Source organism: Lepidochelys kempii, chromosome 14 (assembly GCF_965140265.1).
Source record: "Lepidochelys kempii isolate rLepKem1 chromosome 14, rLepKem1.hap2, whole genome shotgun sequence".
Classification (NCBI taxonomy): Eukaryota; Metazoa; Chordata; order Testudines; family Cheloniidae; genus Lepidochelys; species Lepidochelys kempii.
Genome location: NC_133269.1, coordinates 25,272,791 through 25,298,602, shown reverse-complemented (window position 1 = coordinate 25,298,602; position 25,812 = coordinate 25,272,791). Strand labels below are relative to the sequence as shown.

At 46.1% G+C, this 25,812-nt stretch overlaps 1 protein-coding gene across 1 annotated transcript in view; it reads right to left on the bottom strand.

Moving 5' to 3' along the window:
* Window positions 1–25,812, bottom strand: part of SHISA6 (shisa family member 6) — a 392,736-nt gene that overhangs the window by 14,304 nt on the left and 352,620 nt on the right. The window contains exon 5 of the mRNA XM_073310637.1: window positions 17,103–17,255. Within this exon, the coding sequence (XP_073166738.1) occupies window positions 17,103–17,255 (153 nt within the window). The remainder of the gene's footprint in view (window positions 1–17,102; window positions 17,256–25,812) is intronic.

Below are 25,812 nucleotides of genomic sequence, written 5' to 3'. Positions count from 1 at the left end.
AACAGCCTCTGACTCATGGTTGCTGTGACACTACAGGGACATGTAATCAGGTCACCTGGTATTGGACTCCATCTTGGAATACCAACTTTTTTCCACTGACTGGCATGAGCACTAAGCTTTGAGACAAAAGGTTCCTGCTATATGCAAAAGCTATTTAAGGCAGGGGAGTTACATCATCTTGGTTCTTCACTGACTCCCTGCCCCAAAGAGACTCTGGGAATCACCTGTGGAGCAAGGATTGAACTGTGGGGAAGTGCTGGACCCAGGCTAAAGGGATTTTTAGCCTGTGAAAGGAACACCTGGGTTTTTTAAGCTGTAAGCAAGTACAGCTGGCCCCTTAAGAATCACTGCAGCCTGCTTGAATCATCATTTAGGGTGAGGATTTGCTACTCATATCCAGTCTTTTTAGTATATTAAGCTTAGTTTGCATGTTTTGTTTGTTTGCTAGGTAATCTGCTTTGATCTGTTTACTATCCCTTATAATCCCTTAAAATCTATTTTTTGTCATTAATAAACTTATTTTTGCTTTGTCTAAAACCAGTGTGTGGGAAACATAACTTGGGGCAGAAAGCTGTTGCATATCCTTCTCCATATTGAGGGTGGGGGCAAATTTCATGAGCTTGTGCTGTACAGATCTCTGTGCAGTACGAGTCGATATAATCTGGGTTTATACTCCAGAGGGGGATGTGCACTTGAGCAGTTGGGCAGTTCCTTAGCTGTAGCCTCCCCATGCAGAGCTGATCACTGATCTGTATGTACTGCAGCTGGGTGTGTCCCTACCTGTATCGGTGGTGGTCACAGTAGTCCAGTGTAAAGGGAGCCCAGGCTGGTGGGTCAGGGGGGCTCAGTGGTATCCCAATTCCAGGTGTCACCCCGGTGGGAGATAAACTTCTTCTAAGGCCTATTGTTTCTCTAATGGCCCTCCCCAGTGAGCCATCTAGACTGAGTGCATTCTGACTAATGGGCATTCCCCAGGTTTAAACACATTTGTCATTCAGATATATAGTCAATATTCCTAACTTCAGTCACAAAAATGATACAAGCAGAGGAATAGGATAATCATATTCAGTAAACCATAACCTTTTCAGTGATATCTCACATGTCCTATCTTGCATAAAATACATCAATATTATGCCATAATCATATCCTAATAATATCACTGTGAAGCATATAGGGTGCAGTGTCACACAGCTACTCTTTGTTTAAAAAACTTCTGCATTTTTAAAACACCTGGGAATGAATGGTTAAATTCCCCACTTCACCGAGTCCAGAATCATTCACTGTCACCCAAATCAGCTGAGACACACTCAGTATATTTGTAACTTTAGATGTTGTTGTGACAATTTGGGAAATCTGTCTATGTACAGTTTATGAAGTCTGTTTGAGATTATGAATTCTGGTATGTCTGAGCCTTTAGGATTATCTTTGCTGTATTTTCACCTTATTTTCCTTGTGCTAAAGAGGTAGGGAGGAGTGCCTGGGTGTAGGTCTCTGAATAGGATGGTGTAAAGTTATCTAATTAAAATATAATCATGGAAATTATTATTGCTACCACTTTATATAATTTCTATGAATCTTATACAAAGTGTGACACATGATCAGAAAGGATTAAGCATCCTGCAGGCTAATTGACCCAGATTCAACCATTAGAGACATGTTAGAAGAATATGTGAATGGTAATTAGGGCCACTCCATGGTAGATAGGCTAGAACTTTGAAATGCAAACCTGTATTGTTAGAGAAAGATGATACTAATTGTATGTGTTTAATTATAGCTTGTTAAATGTTTGCCATGTAAACAGACAGTTCCTGTCTATCATTATAGCTATTGATTTACAGATCAAAAGGGAATATTAACAGTTAGATGAATCTTGGGTACAATAAAGTCATTGTCTATATGTCTCTTTAAAGTCTGTGATAAATTGCTTAATGGATAAATTATCTTACGTTAATACATGTAGTTAATTACCCGACTTTCCTCCAACAGCTTCTGCAGTGGAACCTCACTGGCAGTACGAACATCGGCAGCACCTTGAAGGCTCAAAATTTTGGGGAGTGCAAAATAAATGCAATATGATTTTTTTAAAAAAAATAACACAAGGAAGACTGGACTGGACGGGGGGTTGTGGGTAGGGACAAGGAGAAGTATTTCACCAAAGACTGAAAATAATTTTTCATCAAATGCTTTATATTTGAGAAAAATATAATCTCAGGAATTGTTCTTCACACAAAATTGCACCCATTTAACTACATCAGAGTGTCCACAAACTGATTTGACTATTTTTGGTGTAAGTCTGTGTGTTAACATTCTTCTTAGGGAATAGAAGTGGCTAAAGTCGATTTAGCTAAAGTTGGAAGTCAAATCCTATTGGGAAAAACAGAAAGGAGCATAAACTCTGGCAAATCAACTGTAAAAGTATAAGGCCAAAAAAAGAATTTGAAGAACTAGCCAAAAATTCAAACTAACAGACTTTTTTTAAAAAAGTTCATCAGAAGCAGGAAGCCTGCCAAACAATCAGCGGGGCCACTGGATGATTGAGGTGCTAAAGAAGCACTCAAGGAAGACAAGGCCATTGTGGAAAAGCTGATTTTTTTTCCATTGGTCTTCACAGCTGAAGATGTGAGGGAGATTCCTACACCTGAGCCATTCTTTTTAGGTAACAAATCTGAGGAACTGTCCATGATTGAAGTGTGAATAGAGGAAGTTTTTTGGGGAAAAAAGATAAACAGTTTTCACCCAAGAACTCTGAAGGAACTCAGATATGAAACTTCAGCACTACTAATTGTGGTACATTATTTATCCCTTAAATCAGCCTCTGTACTAGAGAACTGTAGGACAGCTAATGTGACACCAATTTTTAAAAAAGGGTTCCAGAAGTGATCCTGGCAATCACAGGCTGGTAAGCCTAACTTCAGTACCAGGCAAATTGGTTGAAACTATAGACTCATAGACTTTAAGGTCAGAAGGAACCATCATGATAATCTCTTCTGACCTCCTGCAAATTGCAGGCTACCAAACCTCACCCCCAGACTCCTGTAACAAACCCATAACATCTGGCTGAGTTACTGAAGTCCACAAATCATGATTTAAAGACTTCAAGTTACAGAGAATCCACCATTTACTCTAATTTAAACCTGAAAGTGACCAGTGTCCCATGGTGCAGAGGAAGGCAGCAATTCCCCAGGGTCTCTTCCAATCTAGCCTGAGGGAAAATTCTTTCCTGATTCTAAATATGGTGGTCAGTTGGACCCTGAGCATTTTGGCAAGACCCAAGAGCCAGACACCTGGGACAGAATTCTCTGTAGTAACTCAGAGTCCTCCCCATCTAGTGTCCCATCACTGGCCATTGGGCATACTTGCTACTAGCAGTCACAGTCTGCCTATGATGGCATGTACCAGTCTCATCATACCATCCCCTCCATAATCTTAAATTCAGTCTTGAAGCCAGTTAGGTCTTTTTCCCACACTGCTCCTCTTGGAAGGCTGTTCCAGAACGTCACTTCTCTGGTGGTTAGAAACCTTTGTATAATTTCAAACCTAAACTTGTTGATGGCCAGTTTATATCCAATTTGTTTTTGTGTGAACATTGGCAATTAACTTAAATAACCCCTCCCATTCCCTCGTATTTATCCCTCTGAAGTATTTATAAAGAGCAATCATATCTCCCCTCAGCCTTCTTTTGGTTAATCTAAACAAACCAAGCTGCTTGAGTCTCCTCTCAGACGGTAGGTTTTTCATTCCTCTGATCATCCTAGTAGCCCTTCTCTGAACCCGTTCCAGTTTGAATTCATCTTTCTTAAACATAGGAGACCAGAATTGTACACAATATTCCAGATGAGGTCTCATCAGTGCCTTGTCTAATAGTACTATCACTTCCCTATCTCTACTGGAAATACTTTGACTGATGCACCGTAGGATCACATTAGCCTTTTTTCATGGCCACATCACATTGGCAGCTCATAGTCATCCTGTGATCAACCAATGCACCAAGATCTTTCTCCTCCTCTGTCTCTTCTAACTGATAAATCTCCAGCTTATAGCAAAAATTCTTGTTGTTAGTCCCCAAGTGCATGGCTTTGTACTTTACACTATTAAATTTCATCCCATTTCTATTACTCCAGTTTTCATGGACATCTAGATCTTCTTGCAAGATATTCCGGTCCTCTTCCATATTAGAAATATCTCCCAACTTTACATTATTTGCAAATTTTATTAGCACACTACCACTTTTTGTGCCAAGGTAATTAAAAAAATGTTAAATAAGACTGATCCCAAGATAGATCCCTGAGGAACTGCAGCCTGACAGTTCACTTTTCAGTATGATCAATTGTAACCTTCCCTTTAACCAATTCCTTATCTACCTTTCAATTCTCATATTAATCTCCATCTTCTCCAATTTAACTAATAATTTCCCATGTGGAACTATATCAATGCCTTACTGAAACCCAGGTAGATGAAATCTACTGCATTTCCTTTGTCTAGAGAATGGGTTATCTTCTCAAAGAACAAGATCAGATTGGTCTGGTACAATCTACCTTTTGTAAAACCATGTTGTATTTTATCCCAATTACTAATTACTTCTGTGTACTTAACTACTTTCTCTTTCAAAATTTGTTCCAAAACCCTGCATACAATTGAGGTCAAATTTATATGCCTGTAGTTTCTTGGATCATTTCTTTTTACCTTTCTTAAAAATAGGTACTATGTTAGCAATTCTCCAGTCCTAGAGTACAACTTCCAAGTTTATGGATTCATTAAAAATTCTTGCTATTGGGCTTGCGATTTCATGTGCCGGTTTGTTTAATATTCATGGATGGAGATTATCCAGGCCCTCCAATTTGGTTCCATTAAGCTGTTTGAGTTTGACTTCCACCTCGGATGTGGTAATTTCTACTTCCATATCCTCATTTCCAGTAGACACCTTATGATTACCCCAAAGCTCCTCAATACTCTTATGAAAAACTATGGCAAAGTATTTGTGTAGGTGTTTGGCCATACCTATATTATCTTTAATCTCCACCCCATCCTCAGTGCTTAGTTGTCCCACTTCCTTCTTTCCTTGTTTTCTTTTTCTTTATATGGCTATAGAACCTTTTATTTCTGATATTAATTTGACTCAATTTCCTTTGCAAGGTCCAGCTTTGCTTGGCTTTTGGCAGTTCTCACTTTTCCCCTACACTTTCTGACCTCCAAGAGGTAGCTTTCCTTGCTGATCCATTCCATCTTTCATTACATAGTAAAGAAAAGAATTGTCAGGTGCATAAATGACCATGATTTGTTGGGGAAGAGTCAACATGGGTTTTGAAAAGGGAAATTGTGCCTCACAAATCTTTTAGAATCAATAAACATGTGGACAAGGGTGACCCAGTGGATATAGTGTACTTGGACTTTCAGAAAGCCTTTGGCAAGGTCCCTCATGAAAGCTTCTTCAGCAAACTAAGCAGTCATGGGATAAGAGGAAAGTCCTTTCATGGATCAGGAACTGGTTAAAAGAGAGGAAACAGGGTAGGAAGAAATGGTAATTTTTTTAAGAATGGAGAGAGGTAAATAGCAGTGTCCCCTAGGATCTATACTGGGACCAGTGCTATTCAACATATTCATAAATGATCTGTAAGAAGGGGTAAATGGTGAGGTGGCAAAATTTGCAGATAATATAAAATTATTCAAGATAGTTAAGTCCAAAGCACACTTTGGATCTCAGGTGACTGGGCAAGAAAATGGCAGATGAAAGTCAGGGCTGATAAATGCAAAGTAATGCATACTGGAAAACATAATCCCAATGATATCTTTAAAAAGATGGGTCTAAATTGGCTGTTACCACTCAAGAAAGAGATCTTGGAGTCATCATGGACTGTTCCCCAAAAACATCCACTCAATGTGCAGCAGAAGTCAAAAAGCCATCAATGTTGGGAACCATTGGGAAAGGGACAGACAATAAGACAGTAAATATAATGCCACTATATAAATCCATGGTATGCCCAAATCTTGAATACTGTGTGCAGATGTGGTCACCCCATCTCAAAAAAGACATATTGGAATTGGAGAAGATACAGAAAAGGGCAACAAAAATGATTAGGGGTATAGAACAGCTACCATATGAGGAGAAATTAAAAAGACTGGGACTGTTTGGCCTGGAAAAGAGATGACTAAGGGGAGACATGATAGAGATCTATAAAATCATGATTGGGTGTGTAGAAAGTGAATAAGGAAGTGTTATTTACCCCTTCGAATTACAGAAGAACCAGGGCTCACCCAATGAAATTAATAGGTAGCAGGTTTAAAACAAACAAAAGGAGGTACTTCTTCACATAACGCACAGTCAACCTGTGGAACTCATTGCCAGGGGATGTTGTGAAGGCCAGAATTATAGAATTAGATAAGTTAATGGAGGATAGGTCCATCAATTATTATTAGCCAAGATGGTCAGGGATGTAACCCCATGCTCTGAGTGTCCCTAAATCTCTGACTGCCAGATTCTGGGACTGGATGACAGGAGATGGATCACTTGATGATTGCCCTATCCTGTTCATTTCCTTGGAAGCATATGGCATTGGCCACTGTTGGAAGACAAGATACTGGGCTAGATGGACCATTGTTCTTATCCAATATGGCCATTCTATGTTTTTTATAGTCTTATGGTAACAAACTGACTTTAGCTAAATCAACCTGAGCCATTTTTATTCCATAATAAGAATGTTCACAGACAAATTAACCTTAGCAGAACTAACTTGGTTTTAATGTGCAAGTCTGTATGTAGAACAGGGTCTAGGCACCTGGCACTGCTGTATCTGGTGTGACAAAGCTCTGTCCTTGCCTCCGTGGGTCCCATGTTTCCTGGTGGATTTCACTAGTCTCAGAGGCTCACTGGGACCCTCCACATAACCCTTCTCTTTCTAGAGACAAGGGTCACAGTCTACTGAGCCATTTTCATCATAAGCCAGCAAGGGAGGTGAGGAGAAGTTATCCTTCCTTGTACAGTCTCTGTTGTCTCCCAGTCTCAGTGATTAATCAGGGGGCAAAGGTGGGGGGAGAGCCCAGGCCCACCCTCTACTCCAGGCTCCAGCCCAGGGACCCTAATAGTATCAGCTATGGTAGCTGACCTTTTAGAAACATAACGTGTACTATTCCCTGGGCTACTTCCCCCACAGCAGCCCTCACTTCCTCAAGCTCCACTTCACCCTTACCTCAGGGCCTCCTTCCTTGTGCCTGATATGGTGTGTGCTACTCAGCCTCTCTAACAGCACAACTTCCTCCCACAGCTCCTGACATCCACACCCACCTGACTGGCTGGGAGGCTTTTAACTAGTTTCAGCCAGCCCCGATTGGCTTCAGATGTCCCAATCAACCTAGCATTCTCCCTGCCTTCTAGAAAGTTCTTAATTGGCTCCAGGTGTCTTAATTGACCTGGAGCAGCTTCCATTTCACTTAACCTGGTACCAGGGATTTGTTTAGCCTGGAGCTAATATATCTATCTCCCACTACTTTTCTATAGTCATCTGGCCTTGCCCCGTCACACTGGGCACTGGTCTACATTAGAAGAATTGCAGGAGGTGAGCCAAACTAGTTTAAATCTATCTAGTTCAACTGGTGCAACCCCCTTATGTAGACATACTTAAGCCCTGTTTAAATGGTTTGTCTTAATACATAAGTTACCAACAGAAGTTGAAAAGATACAGTTGAGGGTAAAGCAATTTGAGTGCATCTACATTAAGGAGATGCATCCATGTAAAGTGATTTAAAATTGATCTTTACGCATGTGTTCAAGCCCTCAGTCTTCCGTCTCAAAGGGGTGAAAACCAAAGTGACAGTCTCATCTGAAAAACAAGTTAGTTTAAGCAGGCAGCACATTTAACCGCCCGTTGCCTTTGAAAGGTGATGCCAGTTCAATGAGTGTTACTGAACCAGCGATGGAGAACCTAAGGGGGGATGTAACTCGGCAATGGGTGGAGTGTGGTTTGCCAAGTGCCTTCCCTTTGCATCGCATGGCAAGCACAGAGGAAAAGGCCCTGAGGCCAGTGGGGAGCAGCACCTCCCAAGCTATAACTCCTAAGAACTCCAGGAGTCCAGAGTCTGCAGCACGACTTGCCTGCACTGAAGGAAATAATTTATTGAAAAAGGAATTTGAGCACAAAGGCTCAGAGCCCTGCACTCCTCCCAACAGACATGAGGGTGAAAACTGGTGAAGTCTGGCTAACTCTTAATTGTTCTGGAATCTGAGATGACCAATTTGATATCGATGGCCTCTCAGGGTATGTCTCGATCAGAGCAAGCACATGTCTGTCTACCCATGGTGGGAAGTAGGCTCCCAACTGTAGGCAACTTCTATGTGACGAGCTAGGAACATGATTCTCCTGCTTGTGCACCCAGACTGGCTGTAGGTCAATTATAAATAGCAGTGTAGCTGCAGTAGTGGCAACAGAGGCACGACTCAGCTGTGCAGAGTACAAACCTGTCTAAAACCTTAGGGATGGCAAGTAAGTCTGAGCATTGAGATAATGGAATCTCAGTGTTGCCAACTCATGTGATTTTATTCTGAGTCTCATGATATTGGTGTGATACTTAAAGTGCCAGCTCCTGGAGCCAGCTGAACAGGTGAGAGTTTCAGCTTTCATTAAAAAAACAAAATATGTTTCAAGCCCTCAGGGTTGAGAAGAGATTGAAATGTGCCCTGAGTGCACCCTACCAGGTCAGACACTAGAAGTCAAACAAAAAGAACCTTACATGTATTATTTTTTAAATGCTCATGATTTTGGGGGGCCTGAACTCTTGATTTCTGAATGCCTGGGGTTGGCAATCCTGGAATCTTCATTTTCAGGATAGTTGGTTTATTTCCTCTTGTCTTTTTGGTGTTTTGGACCAATACAGTTTATAATTTGAAGGGAACCTCCTGATACAGTTATTAGGGATAGTAGATCACCAGATTGTTTTGTGTTATGTTGTTGTTTTTTTCTTTTTTTGGGTTCTGGGTTATTCCCCCTCCCAAGCTTAATAAGCTAACATACAAATGGATAAATTCATGGAGGTTAAGTCCATTAATGGCTATTAGCCAGGATGGGTAAGGAATGGTGTCCCTAGCCTCTGTTTGTCAGAGGGTGGAGATGGATGGCAGGAGAGAGATCACTTGATTGTTACCTGTTAGGTTCACTCCCTCTGGGGCACCTGGCATTGGCCACTGTCGGTAGACAGGATACCAGGCTGGATTGACCTGTGGTCTGACCCAGTATGGCCATTCTTATGTTCTTACAGAAATCACTATGAATTCTCTGTTTTTATTAAGCACAAATTCAGTCTATTCCAACTGATCGCTCTATTTTGGTTTCTCTGTAATATTTTTTTAAAATGCCTAATCCTTGTAATGCTTCCCTTAGCTAACACAGAGTTGGTTAATGAATCTGGCAATAATAGCTCCCTGTCTGATTTTGACTTTTCCCAGTTAGCAATAAACAGTGATTTCCCCCCAGAGTTTTGCATAGCGATGGAATTTGCACAGCTGCTCTTGTTCAACAATACTTGTGATATACCCCCACCGCTTGTCCAGGCACCAATGCCAGCCCCACTGGGGATGTCAATGCAGATCTGGGATGGGGTCTGCCATGGGAATGCTGCCTCACAGCCAGCAGCCTTTACTCTACAGTTGTTTGCAGGTAGGTGTAGCAAATTGGTCCCATGAGAGCTCAGAACCCATGTGAGAGCTGGGTGGATAAACAGCATCACTGCAGCTTTAGGGTCCGGTTCCACTGGGCTCTTGCGTGAGTGAGAGCCGGCCTCCTTCCATGTGCAGGCTATGTATGGCCTGGATGAGTCCCAAACCCTGTGCTATGGAGGCGGCTGGGAGGAGGTTTGCCCACAGCTTTGCTTCCCCACTCACCAGTCTGCAGACCTGCAGACCCCACCCCCAGGAAGATGAGGTGAGTGCTCAGCCATGGCAGCTCCATGAAGGGCTGGGTGTAGCAGGCACCATCTAGCCCATAATAACCAATGAACTGCACCATGGGCAGCTAGAGGTATGTTGATGAAGCCTGGGAGGCATCAGGGAGGGGAAGGAAAGGAAGGATCTTTTAGAGGCACCAGGTATGATCTTGGGCAAGTCGCTGACTTGCTCTGGACCTCAGTTCCTCATCGTTCCTGTGCCCATGCTCTCCATTTCGACTGTAAGCTCTTTGGTGCAGGGACTCTCTTACCATGGGGCTGTGCAGCCTCTATGTAAGAACATAAGAACAGCCATACTGGGTCAGACCAAAGGTCCATCTAGCCCGGTATCCTGTCTTCTGACAGTGGCCAGTGCCAGGTGCCCCAGAGGGAAACAACAGAACATGTAATCATCAAGTGATCCATCCACTGTCGCCCATTCCCAGCTTCTGGCAAACAGCACAATGGGGCCCTGGTCTCTTGGGGCCTCTGGACAGCAGTGTAATGCAAATGATTATCAATAATAACAGTAATAATAAGAATACAGGCCAGCATGGCAGTTTCAGCCCTGTCTAGCTCAAGTCAGGTGTCACAAAACCCAGTTTGTCTGGCTGGCTGGCTGACTGGCTGAGAACAGACACAAAGTTTGGGTCCAGCAAGTCTCTCTCTTGCTGAGGCCGGGGGGTGGGGGGTAATAAGGCCACCTATAGCTCTGGGACCCCCAAGAAAGTGTCATGAGGGACAAATCTGGTCCCTGCCCCCACCCCTGGCAGGGACCCTGTTCCAGCCCCGCTCGTCCCCTGCCTCTTGTCCCACAGGATGTTCCTCGGCTGGGGAGTCTCCCGAAACTCTACCACACAGTACATGAGCTGGTCCTGCCAGGAGTTGAGTCTTCTGTGCAAAGCGGCAGCTGGGTCACATTTTAGCAGTGTTGCAGCCACGCAGATGGAGCAACACTCTGGACTGCTCTGGCAGCAGCTGTATTGATTTACTGCTTGAAAGTGGGCAGGCAATGGCCCCCGGCTCTGCGGCCTATGGAACTCTGAGCAGGTTCAAACAACTTTGGGGGCCATTTGCCTCCCCCAGTTCTCCTAGTTAATGCCACTGCTCTGGAGCCCTGGTGGGTTAAGTGCCAGGTCGGTGGAAGAGCTGGATTCCCCACTGGGGTGTGACTGACTTTCGTATCAGTTACCCAGACTACTGGAAATAAAGGAATAAATAAGGTTGGGGTTTTCCAGGGGCCTAAGGCAAGCTCTCTCCCCTCAACACCTTGGGAAATCCCAGCCCAAATCAATCATCGTACTACAGTAGCTAGACGTGGCACAGAAGGTCTGTGCTTCTCTGGTTCATTCTGGGTTTAGCAGGCAGCATCTTGCCCATAATAATCAATGAACAGCAACATGGGAAAATCTGAAAGCTGCTTCAGGAATTGCTGCTAGGAGCAGTTGCACAGACAGACGGGCCCTGCTCACTGCAGCTAGTACCGCATGTCTGGAGAGGGAGGTGGAACTGTATGTGCAGAAATATCCCACTGATTGGCTAGCTAGTGACTAGCCAGGGCTCGTTATTCCCTGAGGGCAGAAGAGGGTTATTCCCTGAGGGCCAGTGCAGAGGATTATGCACCACTTAGGCACAAGGATAGCGCTGAAGTGGGGCTTGAGCAGTGCACTGGTGTTGCCCCTTTGCACAGGAGCCAGTTGAACTCTGTGACCTGCCCAGGTTTCTGTGAGGTTACTTCTCCAGATCTCAGTCACATCCCTCTGTCTCAGTGGAGGGGAGACCCAGGCTGAAAGAGGCACCACAGAAGCCTTTTATTATTCTGACAGAAGCCATGTTCCTGCCAGCCCCCAAGCCTCAGCCCACTTCAGCCACCTGGACAGTGACCAATCAGCACCTTGGGCACCAGCCATCCTGATAGCTTAAAGCTGCCACCTCCACCCTCACGTGGCAAGGTGGAGCTCTAGGTGACCATGGCCAAACACTGCCTTACTCAGGCCTACTCTACACACAGGGTTTGTGCCAGTGTAGCTATGCGGGGTGTTTTTTTACTGAGGAGGTTATACCAGCGCAAGCCCTACTGTGGATGCCTGTTTCAAGGTGTGTTATACAGTTATAGCTCACGCTCCTTCCTGTTTGTGACTTACTGTATCGTATAAATACATTTATACTGGTATACTTGCATCCATGCTAGGAGGTGCACTGCTTAAACTATCCTGGTCTAGTTAAAGTGATACAACTTCTGTGTAGACAAGGTCTCAGTCCTTAAATTCAAGTGAAGCCAGGAGGGTTATGCCTGAAAAGAATGTGAGTGAGGATTTCACAATTTTGGCCCCAAATGTCCAATATGCTGTAATGATGCTAATGGTTTTGATGATTGCTAGAAGAGAAACCTTCTCAGAAAACATGGCAGCATCACCTGACAAATTCAGAGTTTGACAGTTATAGAAAGCCAGAAAGAAAGAGGCTGTGTTCATATACTTCACATTGACGGCCCTTTGAAAAAACCAGCAAAATTACCTGTCAAAAGAAAAAGTCATAAAGAGAGTTCAAGTTGCAGATATACTGCACTTAAACACTAGAGAACATCAAAAGATGTCATAGATAATGAAAACTTCCAGGCTTTCAAATACTCACTTTTTAGGTTAAGGTTTAACACTAAACTTTACCTTGTATCCTTATGTGATATATTTAAATGTATCCTCCTACAGCTTTGTTGGACAGTGGAGCAATTACAGGAGATGGGAGATTATTATAACCTGTATGTACTTATAAGCTTTTCTGTGGCACTCAGATACTATGGTTTGGGTGCCAATATAAGAGCCTGGATGGATAGATAGATAAATAGCATTTGACCAGTTTAGCTCCTCTGTGGGCAATAGGGAAGTGTTACTATCTTTATTTTCAGATAGAACTACTCAGGCACAGAGAGGTCAAGGGCTACATTTTCAAAAGTACTGGTTAATATTCTGGGTCTCAGCTGCTGGGAGTTCAATGTAAGACACCTAGGCCAAGATTTTCTGAAACTGGGTGCTCATATTGCATTTAAAAATCCATATTTGGCTGGGATTGTCAAAGGAGCCCGCAACTCAGTGAGAGCTGGGCACTAACTCCCTTTAGACTGCTTTGAAAATTCTAGCCTCAAACATATAAATCGATGATTTCCAGAGGTGCTGAGCATCTACAGCTCCTACTGGACTCAGGGGGACATGCTGGGCTTTCTGCACTTTTGAAAAATCAGCCCAATTATTTAGATATGTTTAAATATGCATTTAGGAGCCTAATTTGAGGCACTCAGTTTTGGAGATCTTGGCCGAATTCCAGATTCTTCCTCAAGGTTTCTGAAACAAGGTCAGTGTTTCCACAGAGCCGCACTTTAGAGGTGTGTGTTTGGCTGCGTGGCCAAGGAACCTTCTTGGGCTGCTGGGACAGTGAGGGTCTCCTGCTGGCCAAGCACTGGAAGATCCAGATGATTCCACTGTTGGGTCTACATAGTCAACTGCTTTGCAAGTCTATGGATGAGTCCCTTGCAAAGGTGGCTGACCCTAGTGTACAGATCTGTAATGCATATTGGGACATGGTGGTGTTCCCATCTCACTGGGCAAAGATTCCCTGCTGTGGTGAATGTTGCCAGAAAATATATGAAATGCACACATTCCTCTGCACTGGGAGACAGGGCTCATCTATGAACCTCTGTGGTTCATGGTCTTTGGAAGCCTCATGAGTCAAGGGTCCCCATATATCTTCCACAGCTGAGGGCCACAGACGAGCTCTCAAATCCTCTCTTCCTCGGATCCGAGGTAACCAATGCAGATTCTCACCCAGAATATGGCTACCATGTATTAGCTGGACGGGGGAGAGGCAGGGCTGGGTCAGGAAGGTCCATGTGTAATAGAGTGACCCTGCATTGCCGCTGGTAGGCACAATAAAAACTGCAGCCCTTAGGCCCATGTCTGATTCTCACAGGCATAGATTTGTTTTGTTTAGTTGTATGGTGCACAAACATCTCCACAGTTTCAGAGCTGCAGGTCTTGATCTGACCCAGTCCCTGCGATTGTGACATATTATACCCTTTTATTCACACCCTAGACACTATTGTACTAATTTTTGTACAAAGTATGCCTTGTGTGGTATTATCTGAAAACTCATAATTCGTTGGTTATTATTGTCCTGGTAAAATTTATTAACACATGTTCCCAACCCCGCAGCCCTGCCCAAACTGAGGTTGTCAAACAGGTCTGTCCTACACAAATGACTGGGTGATCTGCTCAATTTTCATTTAAGCAGTAAATAGAGTATTCAAGCAGGAAGGGAAACAAGGGAAGCTCAAACACGTGCGGACAAGCAGTGGGAACATCCTTCCACACAGACTTTTTGTCTACTTGTCCCCAGCTGGAAATATTTTTTCAAGAGGGAGACTGAAACTATAACAGGAGGGAAAAACACTCCAAGGCACCCTCCCTCTCTCCCCTTGCCCATTGCATTCACTGCACTTGAAGTGATAAAGGAAGCATTCGTTGGGCTCTGGAAGAGGAGTCCTGACCTCTAGGATTTGGTCAGTAAGACTGCTGAAAGCATTTGGTGAGAAACTGCTTCTATCTTATATAGTTTGTTTAAATTAGGTATTAGTAAATATCTTCTCTTTATTTTTCTTGTGACCATCTCTGACCCTTATGCCTTATTACTTGGACTCACTTAAAATCTCTCTCTTTGTAGTTAATAAACTTGTTTTATTGTTTTATCTAATCCAGTGTATTTAATTGTAAGTGTCTAGGAAACTCCATTTGGGGTGACAGGATATGGGGCTTATTATTCTTTTTAGAGAAATAATGGACTTAGTATAACTTGTATTGTCCAGGAGAGGGCTGGGCAGAAAAGGACATACATTTATTGGAGAAAATCTGAGACTTGGGGTGTGTTGGGGTCACCTTGGAGTATAACCGAGGCTGGGGAGAGCCAGAGTGTAACCCATGCATGGCTGGCAGGCTGCAATTACACACAGACACTCAGGGTGTGGTTTGCCTGCTGGAAGGCTGATTGTGAGTGGCCCAGGTGGGAGCTATTTCAGCAAGGCATTGTAAGGCACCCCAGGTTGCACGGCAGTGTTGACACAGCTGCTTATTAGTCGTGACTGTTCCCTGGTATGTCACCTTGATATTGGGCTTTCTCTTGTTGACAACTTCAAACTTGTACTCTGTGACTGCCATCTCCCTCTGAAAGGGGGCACTCCTGTGTTTGTATCAAAGACACAGAGCTTCCCAGCACAGGCCCTGTCATACACAACAGACTTCTTGATAGCTGTTACTTACTTTATTACTGAGATGGAGCTAGGCCTTACAGGAAATTGAATCGATTATTGGTAGTCTTTTGGGAAAAGTCTTTGGCACAGGTCATCCTGGCCAAAAGCTAAGGTGATAAGAGTTTGTACTTAGTACTATCATTTGGCTTCTGTCCCTACATTTAACCACATCAAGGCCCCTTTCACCAGGCAGTGGCAGTTTCAGTGATGTGTTCTCAAGAATGTGTCCGCATCAAAGAAGCGTAGGGCAGCTGGACGGAGTTCAGTGCACATCTTTACAAACCCCTTGTGTCTGGAGAGTGTAGCAGGACAAAGTTCAATGGGACTGCTCAGTATGAGTAGAGGGGAGCAGGAGCAAGTCCGAGGGAGAGGACTTATGGTTTGTTGTCAAATTTTGTTACATTTCCAGACTTTCAAATTTTTCTTTTTGGCTTTTTAAAATACAGTATGTTTTATGTTTCAGTGAGGTATATCGACATCCTTAGTTCTGTGCTACAGAACATTTTCATCCAGTACCTAGGCATAGTATATAAAGTAAATGACACATTTCAGGGAGTCTCTCACAATGAAAATCAGTTACAGAAAAAAAGGCAGTATTTTCAATTGGTAATCAATAAACAGACATATAGTTACATGACTTCCACTGTGAAATGAAAACATTTACCATCTCAAGAAAGCAGAAATTCAAAAATTGTGAAATTATAATCCAGTGGCGGCACCGGCATACCAGTATCCATTTATATCAGAAAAGCTGTTTAGGAACAGGCACAGAGCATTGGAGGGGGGTGAATGGGCATGTTGGAGATATTTACAATAAACAGGTAGGCAACCTCTTTACCCAGTAGATTATAAAGGGTAAAAGGCTTCCAGGAGAAGACAGAGTGATGTACCCAGCACCATAGGAAATCAGGCCTAATTCAGCAAACTAGCCCTATGCATCAAAGCATTTAAAGCATATGTTTTAAGTTTAAGCAGGTAGCAACTACTGTAACTGGTTAAAGTCAAGCACATGCTCAACTGCTGTGCTGAACCAAGGAGAGGGATTTCTCTTTTAGCAGATCTGTATTGCAATTTCTGTGGTGGAAATACCCAAATGCACTCACCTGAGTAATCCAACTGAAGCTGATGAGACTACGTGTGTACAAGCTACTCAACATCAGTAAGAGTCTGGAATTGGACCCTGCTAAAGGGTGGTAGCAGAACACAACACATGGTAGAAAACAGCAGCCAGCAGCTGATACTAGCCAGAGTGAAAATGGATCCATAGTATGCGACAAAGAGACTGACACTCCAAGGGACATAGAAATGTATTAGGGATAAGTCCATAGTATAGACCACCACCAGGTCCATGAAATAGATCAGATTACAGCCCAGATACAGGAGGTAAGCATCCCTCCCTCACTTACATGAATGTTCCCAATCATTTCATGAGCTTTTTGACACTGGTTTTTGGTTGATATTTAGTCTGAAGTACCTGCTCCAGGGCAGACAGACAGTGAGTTACCTGCTCTAACTGCAGATTGGGGAGACAATCGGAGGTTCAGAGATAGCCAAGCAGGCTTCCCCCATCTCTGGTATAAAGTAGGTGGAATACCGGATGGCTCTGTAAGGATGAGGGAGCGTGTTGTGATGAGTAATCAGAGGCAGCACAGCAGAGAACTCAGTGAGGAAACAGCCACATGTACCATCACTCGCTTGGGGTAAAAGTGACTTTTCCCCTGCAACTCTGCCTCCATGGAAAGTGACAGGGAACAGCGTTGCAGACCAGAGATGTCAGTGCAGCAAGTGCAATGGGAAAGGAAGTTGAATTACTGCCTTGTCATTATGCCCCTTGCAGCTCACAGGCTAATGAGATACAAAAAAAAAAAAAAAAAAAATGAAATGAGCTGACACCTACTTAATCTCTTCAGAGAAGAATATTTACTTGGGTTAGTCTTGACTGCAGCCTCGTAGGATGGCGGGAGATGGGAGAGGTTCTGGAAGGACCTGGAAAAGGAGAGATCATAGGGCTCCGTGGCGGAAGTGAGGATATTGTTCATCCGTGGTTTTTCTGCAAGAAAGAATAAAAACATGTCCACGCAATGCACCAGTGGACAGGGAAGAGAGAGGTGAGAAATTCCCATCCACCTGCCAGGTAGCAGAGCCACTCCCCTACATCTGAACCAAATCTGACAGCTAGGCACTACACTATAATTCAAACTGACACCAGCCAAGCCATGGGAAATGAAACCCAAGACTTTGCTGCCTTTAGTCTCCACTGCAACTATTAACAAATGCAAACTGCAGTGAAGAAGTGCTGCCCACAGAGCACAGACTCCTTTGTTAAGTCAATGGTAGAGATAGTCATCTCATTATAGACAGAGAATATTACACTGTTGCCTATTCCCCAGGGGCCCCAATATCTCATCTCTGAGGACAAAGTTAGCACAGATGCCATTAACATCTATGTATAAGCGACCAAACCCACCATGTGGGGAAGATGCTTTTCTGCATTCTGCACTCCAGTGTCTTGTGTTTACTGTAGAATACAACACACCCTCCCTTTAAATCAGTCACATGATTTCAAACACTGCCCCTTTTGGGGGTGGGGGCTCTTCAATTCTCCTCTCCCTCTGCACTAGATGGAGTCTACTATTAATAAGTGCCATTCAGACTGGCTACTAGCCCTAAGAATTCACTTCCTGAGTTCTGGTATCATCCCATTCTCTCTTTGGGAGGAGATTATTGTCTTAAGGGTTGGGTGGAGGGGAAGTAGTGACAGTTCCTGAAGCCTCCTGTGTTGTCGGATGCCAATCTGACTCCTGTCGTGACAGGGAACCTACAGAACAGAGACTGTAAAGGTTTTAAGGCCCATCCACAACTGAACTTTCATCCTGGTATCCTGGCAAAAGGTGATGTCCCAAGCCAAAATATTTCTAGGAAGGGTCAGATGCATGTTGGGACCTTTTGTTTTGAGAACTGGGTTTTTGCTGATGTTCCTGAGCTGCCTCAAGGTTGCTCTGTTGAAGGGTATTTCTGAAGAGCAACTGGGAGCATGCTTCCCAGCCTGGGTAGACAGACACATTAGCGCTGCTCAAGCTGGTGTACTAAAAACAGCAATGTGGCCACAGCAGCATGGGCATCAGCTTGGCCTAGCTGTCCAAATACATGTCCGTGTGTCCCCTGGGTATGGACATGGGCAGTTAGCCAAAGCCACTGCCCATGCCACCACAACCAGATTGCTATTTCTAGTGTGCTGGCTTGAGCAGAGCTAGTGTGTGTCAGTCACCTGCACAGGGAAGCACACTCCCAGCTGCAGTGTGGATGTACCTGCAGAGTTCAAATGGCTCAGGTGAAAGGAGACTCCTGGCAGACTCTGGAGGCATTGCTGGGGCCAGCCTGGGTGAGGATTTCCCACAAACAGGAGTGTCTCTCAGGGAGATGGGGGCGGCATTTGTTTTCTTGCTGCTTTCAGTGACTGACCTTTCTGTGTCATGGTCTAAAGCACATGGCTGAACTTCAGACCATCATGTTTCTCAAACCTAACAACATATCCTAGATGGTCTTCGAGCTGAGCTCCTGCCTCTGCTGGACCTGTCAACAGGGCACAGGGGAACTCTATCCCATCAGACAACCCAGGAGAATTGAGCCTTGTCTCTTGACCTAACTGTCCACCCCTCAGGAGTGAGTGGAGTGCTCTGGAGAAAGGGGCCATGTGCTCGGGCTTGAACTGGCAGGAATGGCCACGGCCCCTGTCACCTGTTGTGCATGGGTCTCAGAGACTGCATGTCTATAGAATCATAGGACAGGAAGGGACCTCTAGTCCAGTTCCCTGCACTCATGGCAGGACTAAGCATGGGCAGTAGATGAACCACCCATTCAGGAAAGCTAGCCCACCAGCCCCGCCCCTTCCACCTGAAGCTCCACCCCGAGTCCCTCCTCCACAGTCTCTCCTCCCCCCACAGCTAGAGCCCTAAGCCGCCCACGGTCCAAGCTGTGCCGGCTGGCCCACCCCACGTATGCTGGCCCAGGCCAGCCTGAGCCACCCCAGCCATGCCTTCCTGGGCCACACTGGATGCCCCAACACAAGCCAGCTGCCCTGCCCCTCGGCCAGTCTGAGCTGCGCCGGCTGGCCTGACCCCTGGGCTGGCCTGAGCACTGGCCTGAGCCACCCCTGGCTGATCCCCAAGCTCCAGGCCACAGCTGGAGCTGAGCCCCCGCCGGCTTCAGGATGTGGGGGGCAGAGCATGGGCGGGGCCACAGCCTGGGCCTTAGCCTTCCCTGGCCTATGATACTCGCTGCCCCTGGGACTAAGTATTATCTAGACCATTCCTCGCAGGTGTTTGAGGCCTCACTGGGTTCAGTTGTGCTGCTGCATATGGAGGAAGTTAGTGCCTAGTGAGCGAGGGTCACAGGGTCTGGCTTTTGGTCAGGAAACCACAACACTCCTTCCTGCTGGCTAATCCGTCTGTGTTTTTATAGAACACCAGTTACGATGGCAGCCCCCGCCCCAGCATCCTGCTTCCTGGTGACCCTTCCTACGGGGAACAGAGCTCAATATTGCTTCCTCTGTCGGCAGGTGGCTCTGCTCCCAGCATTGCTCAGAGTCGCTGAGGGAATCACTGACCGCAAATATCATGCCAAGCACAACCCCCAGCTACCATGGACAGGCACGGAGATGCTCTCTTTGACATCAGTGAGAGCTGGAGTCAGGGGCTACTACAGCTCTGTGGCTGACCCTGGGCGAGTCACTGCACCTCTTGGTGCTGAATTTTTCCCAGCTGATAAATGGGGATCATGACACCCACCTTTGTAAAGTGCTTTGAAATCCTCAGCTGCACTGCACTATGGAAGTGCTAGTTCTCACATCGCGTAATGATGACAATTAGTATTGTAACTGAAAAAGGCTCAGCCTACAGTTGCTGTCAGTAATATCGTTTTTCCACGCTTGGCATGATTTTGTTTCTAATTGTGGGCTCTCCTTGTCACTCCAGAAATAGGACTTGGTTTAAAACCAGTCTTGTGTAAGGAAACTTTTGTGATGCAGGCTGCTGAGAGTGATTGTGATAGGAAGGCAGTGTGATGAGGCTCTGGGAACGAGGGTCCAGGCCGATCGTTGTGAACTCCCTAAAGGAGGTGCTGTTGTGCACACCAGCCTGTGTATTACTGCCCTCCCAGGTTGCAGGAGACTTGAAATTTCCACCAGTTGTCCATTCTCTCCAGTGTCAGCTCCCAGGTTTTGTGTGTCCCTTGTTAACATATGGAAACCCTAGGTGTCCTGCTCTCTGGCCTTGGGGTGTAATGTGTTTGTTTAGGGTTACAGTGAGCCAATATAGATAGCACTGAGGTGTTTCCCCAAGGGCCATGTATAGCCTGCCTGCCAAACTATTTCTGCCCAAAGCTCTGATCCTACGAGCTCCTATGCATGGCAGAGCCCTGCACCCACAATGAGCCCTAACGGGACTTCCCATTGGTGCAGGGTCCGTTTGGGCATGTGAGCTTGCAGAATCAGGCCTGCATTCATAAAGAGATGTATGGATTTCTGCAGCAATTTCTGGTGCAGGAATGAGGGGCAGCCTCCAGCAGAGTTCAGGCTCCTCACTGCATATTGCTTTTGTTATTTGTCACAGAGGGAGGCCATGGGTCAGCATCTTGAAACAGAGCCCTCTGCACGCTTGCTAGCCCTGAGCATATCTCTAGACATGATGACTGGTGCATTTGGATTTTATAATGCTACTGGAGAAAAGAGGCCAAGCCACTGGGTCCAGGCAGTCTGCGGAGTTTGCTTGGTATTGAAAGCACATCCCTTTGCCGAAAGTCAGGTGGAGTGACTGAAGCCGGAGTTTAAAATAGTCTTTCATCAGCCCAGCCAAAGGCCTGTTGAGTGATGACGTTGATATCTCTCCAGTGTGCGGGTGTTAAAGTAGGCAGAGATCAGGCTATTCAAAATAGCAGTGATCACAACTGCTGGAAGCCTAGTGTCAGACTGCGGGAGGGACAGATGGGGTCCTGGCCGAGTGTGCGGTAGGCCTGGGTCATGTGACCTGGTCTGAATGGATTCAGGGAGCAGCTGGGTCTGACAGGTATGGCAAGAGTGCAAAATTCTGATGCCACTCGGAGACACCAGCCAGTCTGCTCCGAGAGCTGAGCCCCTTCATCCCCGCATCAGCCTCATGCAGCAAAAGGGCCTGGCTCGGCCTGGGCTGCTTGCGCTGCCTGAGGAGCACCAAAAAGGCACCACTGTCTGGGCTTTGCTTTTGTCTCAGGATTCCCAGCACACTAGGTGAGAGCATCCGAGGATGGTGTGGGGGCGGCCAGACTCCCAGTCCTGACTCAGCCACAGTCCTTCCTCGGAGCTCTCACACCCAAAGCACAGCGGATGGCACAGCTCTCTGCAGCTCCCCCCCGTCATAAATACAAAGGGAAGGGTAACCACCTTTCTGTATACAGTGCTATCAAATCCCTCCTGGCCAGAGGCAACATCCTGTTACCTGTAAAGGGTTAAGAAGCTCAACCAACCTGGCTGGCACCTGACCCAAAGGACCAATAAGGGGACAAGATACTTTCAAATCTTGCTGAGGGCGGGGGGTGGAAAGGTTTTGTTTGTGCTCTTTGTTTACGTGGTTGTTCTCTCTTGGGACTGAGAGAGGCCAGACAGAAATCCATCTTCTCCAACCCATCCTAATCCAAGTTTCCAATATTGCAACCAGTATAGATAAGCCAGGCAAGGCGGATTAGATTATCTTTTGTTTTATGTGAATTTTCCCTGTGTTAAGAGGGAGTTTTATTCCTGTTTTCTGTAACTTTAAGGTTTTGCCCAGAGGGGGATCCTCTGTGTTTTGAATCTGAATACCCTGTAAAGTATTTTCCATCCTGATTTTACAGAGATGATTTTTACCTTTCTTTTTTCTCTTTTTTTAATAAAATCCTTCTTTTAAGAACCTGACTGATTTTTCCATTGTTCCAAGATCCAGGGGTTTGGGTCTTTGATGATTTTGTAACAAATTGGTGAGGATGTTATTCTCAAACCTCCCCAGGAAAGGGGGTGTGTAGGGCTTGGGGGATATTTTGGGGGAAGACGTCTCCAAGTGGTCTCTTTCCCTGTTCTTTGTTTAAAACGCTTGGTGGTGGCAGCATACTGTTCAAAGACAAGGCAAAGTTTGTACCTTGGGGAGGTTTTTAACCTTTAAGCTGATAAGAATAAGCTTAGGGGGGTCTTTCATGCAGGTCCCCACATCTGTACCCTAGAGTTCAGAGTGGGGAAGGAACCCTGAGACTCCCCAAGAAGCACTCTCAGGGAGAAAGGCCTGCACGCTTCAGCCTGTATGCCAGCACCAGCCCAGGGACATGGGGAGCCAGCTGGCTCAGCCTTTATCCAGGAACTGCTGGGGTTGTGCAGGCTAGGACAGACCTTCAGCCCCATGGAGTTTTGCATAGGCATGGAACGGGGGGCATGGGACTGCCCTGGCCACACCTTATCCTGACCCCAATATATCCCATTGTGCGTCCCTCTACCTCTGCTCTGCCCATGACACACACCCCCACCCACCAGAATGTCCCTGGCACCCAGGATTGCTATGGAGGCAGTGCAGAAGTAGCTCTATGCCTGGCATTGTGCAGGAGAGGCCTCACTTCTGCAAGGTGTGTGTGTGTGTGGGGCTCTTTGCCCTGCTCCATGGGCAGCCAGAGTCTGGATATAAACCAGCACAAGTAACAACAGACCCTGCGGTGGGATTTTGACCAGTGTGTAATGACTTGGGAGGAGCCGTCCCGTTGAAAGTCAGCTCATGGAAAGCCAGTAGTACTTGTGCTCCTATCTCACTTAGATACCTTTGAATATCCCACCTCTAAACAAGGTCTTTGTGTGGCCCCATTTCCCTAGTGACTCTGTTACCTGAGAGCAGTACCAGCCCTGTGAGAGTGTGCTGCATCCTGACACCCCGTCAGGCTCATCTGCATTGGCCTCAGTGGTCCTGCCTCGCTGACGGGCAGATGGGCATTGGAGGAGCACACAGAGGGCTTGCCTCTCTCTGCACTGTTAGACTCCTCCACTAGTGACTCTTCATCATCACTGCTGCCAGGAGGCAAACGGCAGTAATATCTCGGAGCCTCCAGCATCTTTAGCCCTCTAAAGTGAGTTATTGCTTTGCGGGAGAAAGGGCCCAATCCTCTGCTCACTGAAACTAATGGGAGTTTTGCCTTTGAGTTCAATGGAAAAAGGACTGGGCGCAAACTGTCCAGTGGACACAGGATTAAGCTGTTATCCTAATCTGCAAATACACAGGCTCTGCTGTGAGTACTTTCAACCGACGGGACTTAATGGCAAAAACAGCAGGGGCTGGGTCTCCTGGCTCACAGTTCCAGCAATGGTTTCTCTCCCATGGGATCTCCAGACATTCTCCTTCTCCCTAGGGAGCAGATACTTCCTCATCAAAACCCAGAATACAGCCTGCATGGCTCCATGCGTTTGGAGTTTTCTTGCTCTTTCCACAGGCTCTGGGTCAAATTCAGTCCTGCTGTAAATCAGTGACATTATGCTGTTTGCCGCAGGCTGAATCTGACCTCTGGGTCTAACCCATTATCCAGTGGACTAAGGCACAACTTCTTCAAATAAATTCCCCTGCACACTGAGAAATAGGGGCCTTTCACCCCCACACCAAAAATCATCATTTCTTAGACATTTGTTCCAGGCAGAAATTTGCTTTTCCTCTGCAGCAAAATTTTCAACACAATTCACAAAAATGAGATGCAATTAACTTTGTAAACACAGCTTTTCACATCTGAGTTCAACGCATACCTGGGCAGTTCCCCCACAGGTAGGGTTGCCAACCAAACACCCTTACTCCGTCCCCTTCTTTGAGGCCCCACTCCTGGCCCACCCTTCTCCAAGGTCCCGCCCGTGTTCACTCCATCCCCTGCAAGAGGGGATGAGGGCTCTAACTGGGGTTGTGGGCTCTGGGGTGGTTGAAAACATGGCACCTGGCAACCCTAGGCAGTGGAACTTTTTCCATGCAACTCAGACTCCCCCCTCCCCCCCAACACACACACACACAGACACACAGACCCATCCTTTGCACACGGCACAGCCAGAAACTGAGGTAAAGGCTGTGGAAAAGAAAGGCTCTTCAAAAACAACCCACAGTTGCATTGCTCTTATTCCTAGCAATTGCTCTGTGCTTTGTCCTATTCCTCCTTTGGAGCATTCCTGTTCTAATGTCAGATGGAATGGAGACAGGCAGGCAGCTCCATTCCTGTAGGATGTGAATATCTAGGAGGTTTCAGTGTCTTCTGGTACCTAGTGAATTCTTAGCACCGAGACCCCCCATTGCACTGTCTCCCGGGCAGAGCTGGAGGAAGGATCATTCCAGTTCTGTTCAGTGTGTGGCATACAGGGGTGAGCAGGGCTAGAACCCAGAGTGCTTGGTGGATCTATGAACCTGCTCTCCCTGCTGCTCCCACTACAGAGAGCAGAATAGTGCCATAGAAACCCAGCACTGGGCTCTGCGGGAATATTACCCTTCCTTTCCTTAGCACAGCGCTCACATTGACACTCTTCCCAGTTCTCTGAGCACACGGCACCGATCCGGCAGCTCTCACAGCCCTTCTAGGGAAATGCAGGGCTGCCATCACAACCTCCCTCCCACTGTGTGTTCCCTGTGCTTAATTTAAACCTCTCTGTCACCAGAGAGTCCTCCCTCCCACCGCTCAGACACGCAGTCGGGGAGAGAGGCTGAGCAGACAACCCTACATCCCCGCAGGAAATAGCTTCCTCCCCCAGTCCTCACACACTGACAGTTCCCTGCAGCTGGATCACTCCGACAGCACCCCACTGGCTCCAGTCAGACCCACGTGCAACACTTCAAACCCAACCCAGCCTCCCCCATTCCCCATTCAGCCGCTGTCCTCACTAATGGCGCTGCAGCTGGTGCAGCTACAATGGGGCCTCCTGCGGGATAACCTACCTCAGGGAGCAGCTTCCCCCTGGAACTCACCAGGCTGCCTGCTGATGAGGCATCAGGCCGGGGCAGTGGCTCAGTGCCCCTTCGGTGTGCCCTGGCAGCCGGTCATGGGTGGGAGCTACACTCGTCTCAGCCGCACATCACAGCCTAGTTATAGTGCAGTGGGGTGAGTGCAGGCACCCAGAGCTGCATGGCAGCTTTCAGGAACCATGTGCTATGATTTGCCGCTGTCCTCAGGACTCACCATCCCTCTCTCAACACCAAACAGCCAGTTTCATCCCCTGGACAGAAGAAGAAAAGCCTATGACTCTAGAAGAGCCTAATTTTTATCCCAATTCTGTCTGAGAAATGATTAGCCATTTCACACCAACACTAGGAATTTGGGCCATTTTCCTGTTAGCTCAGAAGTAACCAAAACTGGATTAATAAACACGTCTCCTCTTCAGCCAAGGTGTGTCTATAGCTCCCCAGGCTGGGGTTGTTCTCTGGTAAACAAAACCTAACCTGAAGTTATCTACCGAATGCGCTATTACTTTGAGATCGATTTGTCTGGGTGATGACTTCAGTCCATGTCTAATGGCCTGATCCTGGGATTAGGAAGTGCATTTCACTCACTGTGGCAGTAGAAACAATTGATTAGATATTATACTGTAAACTGCGACTTCATCA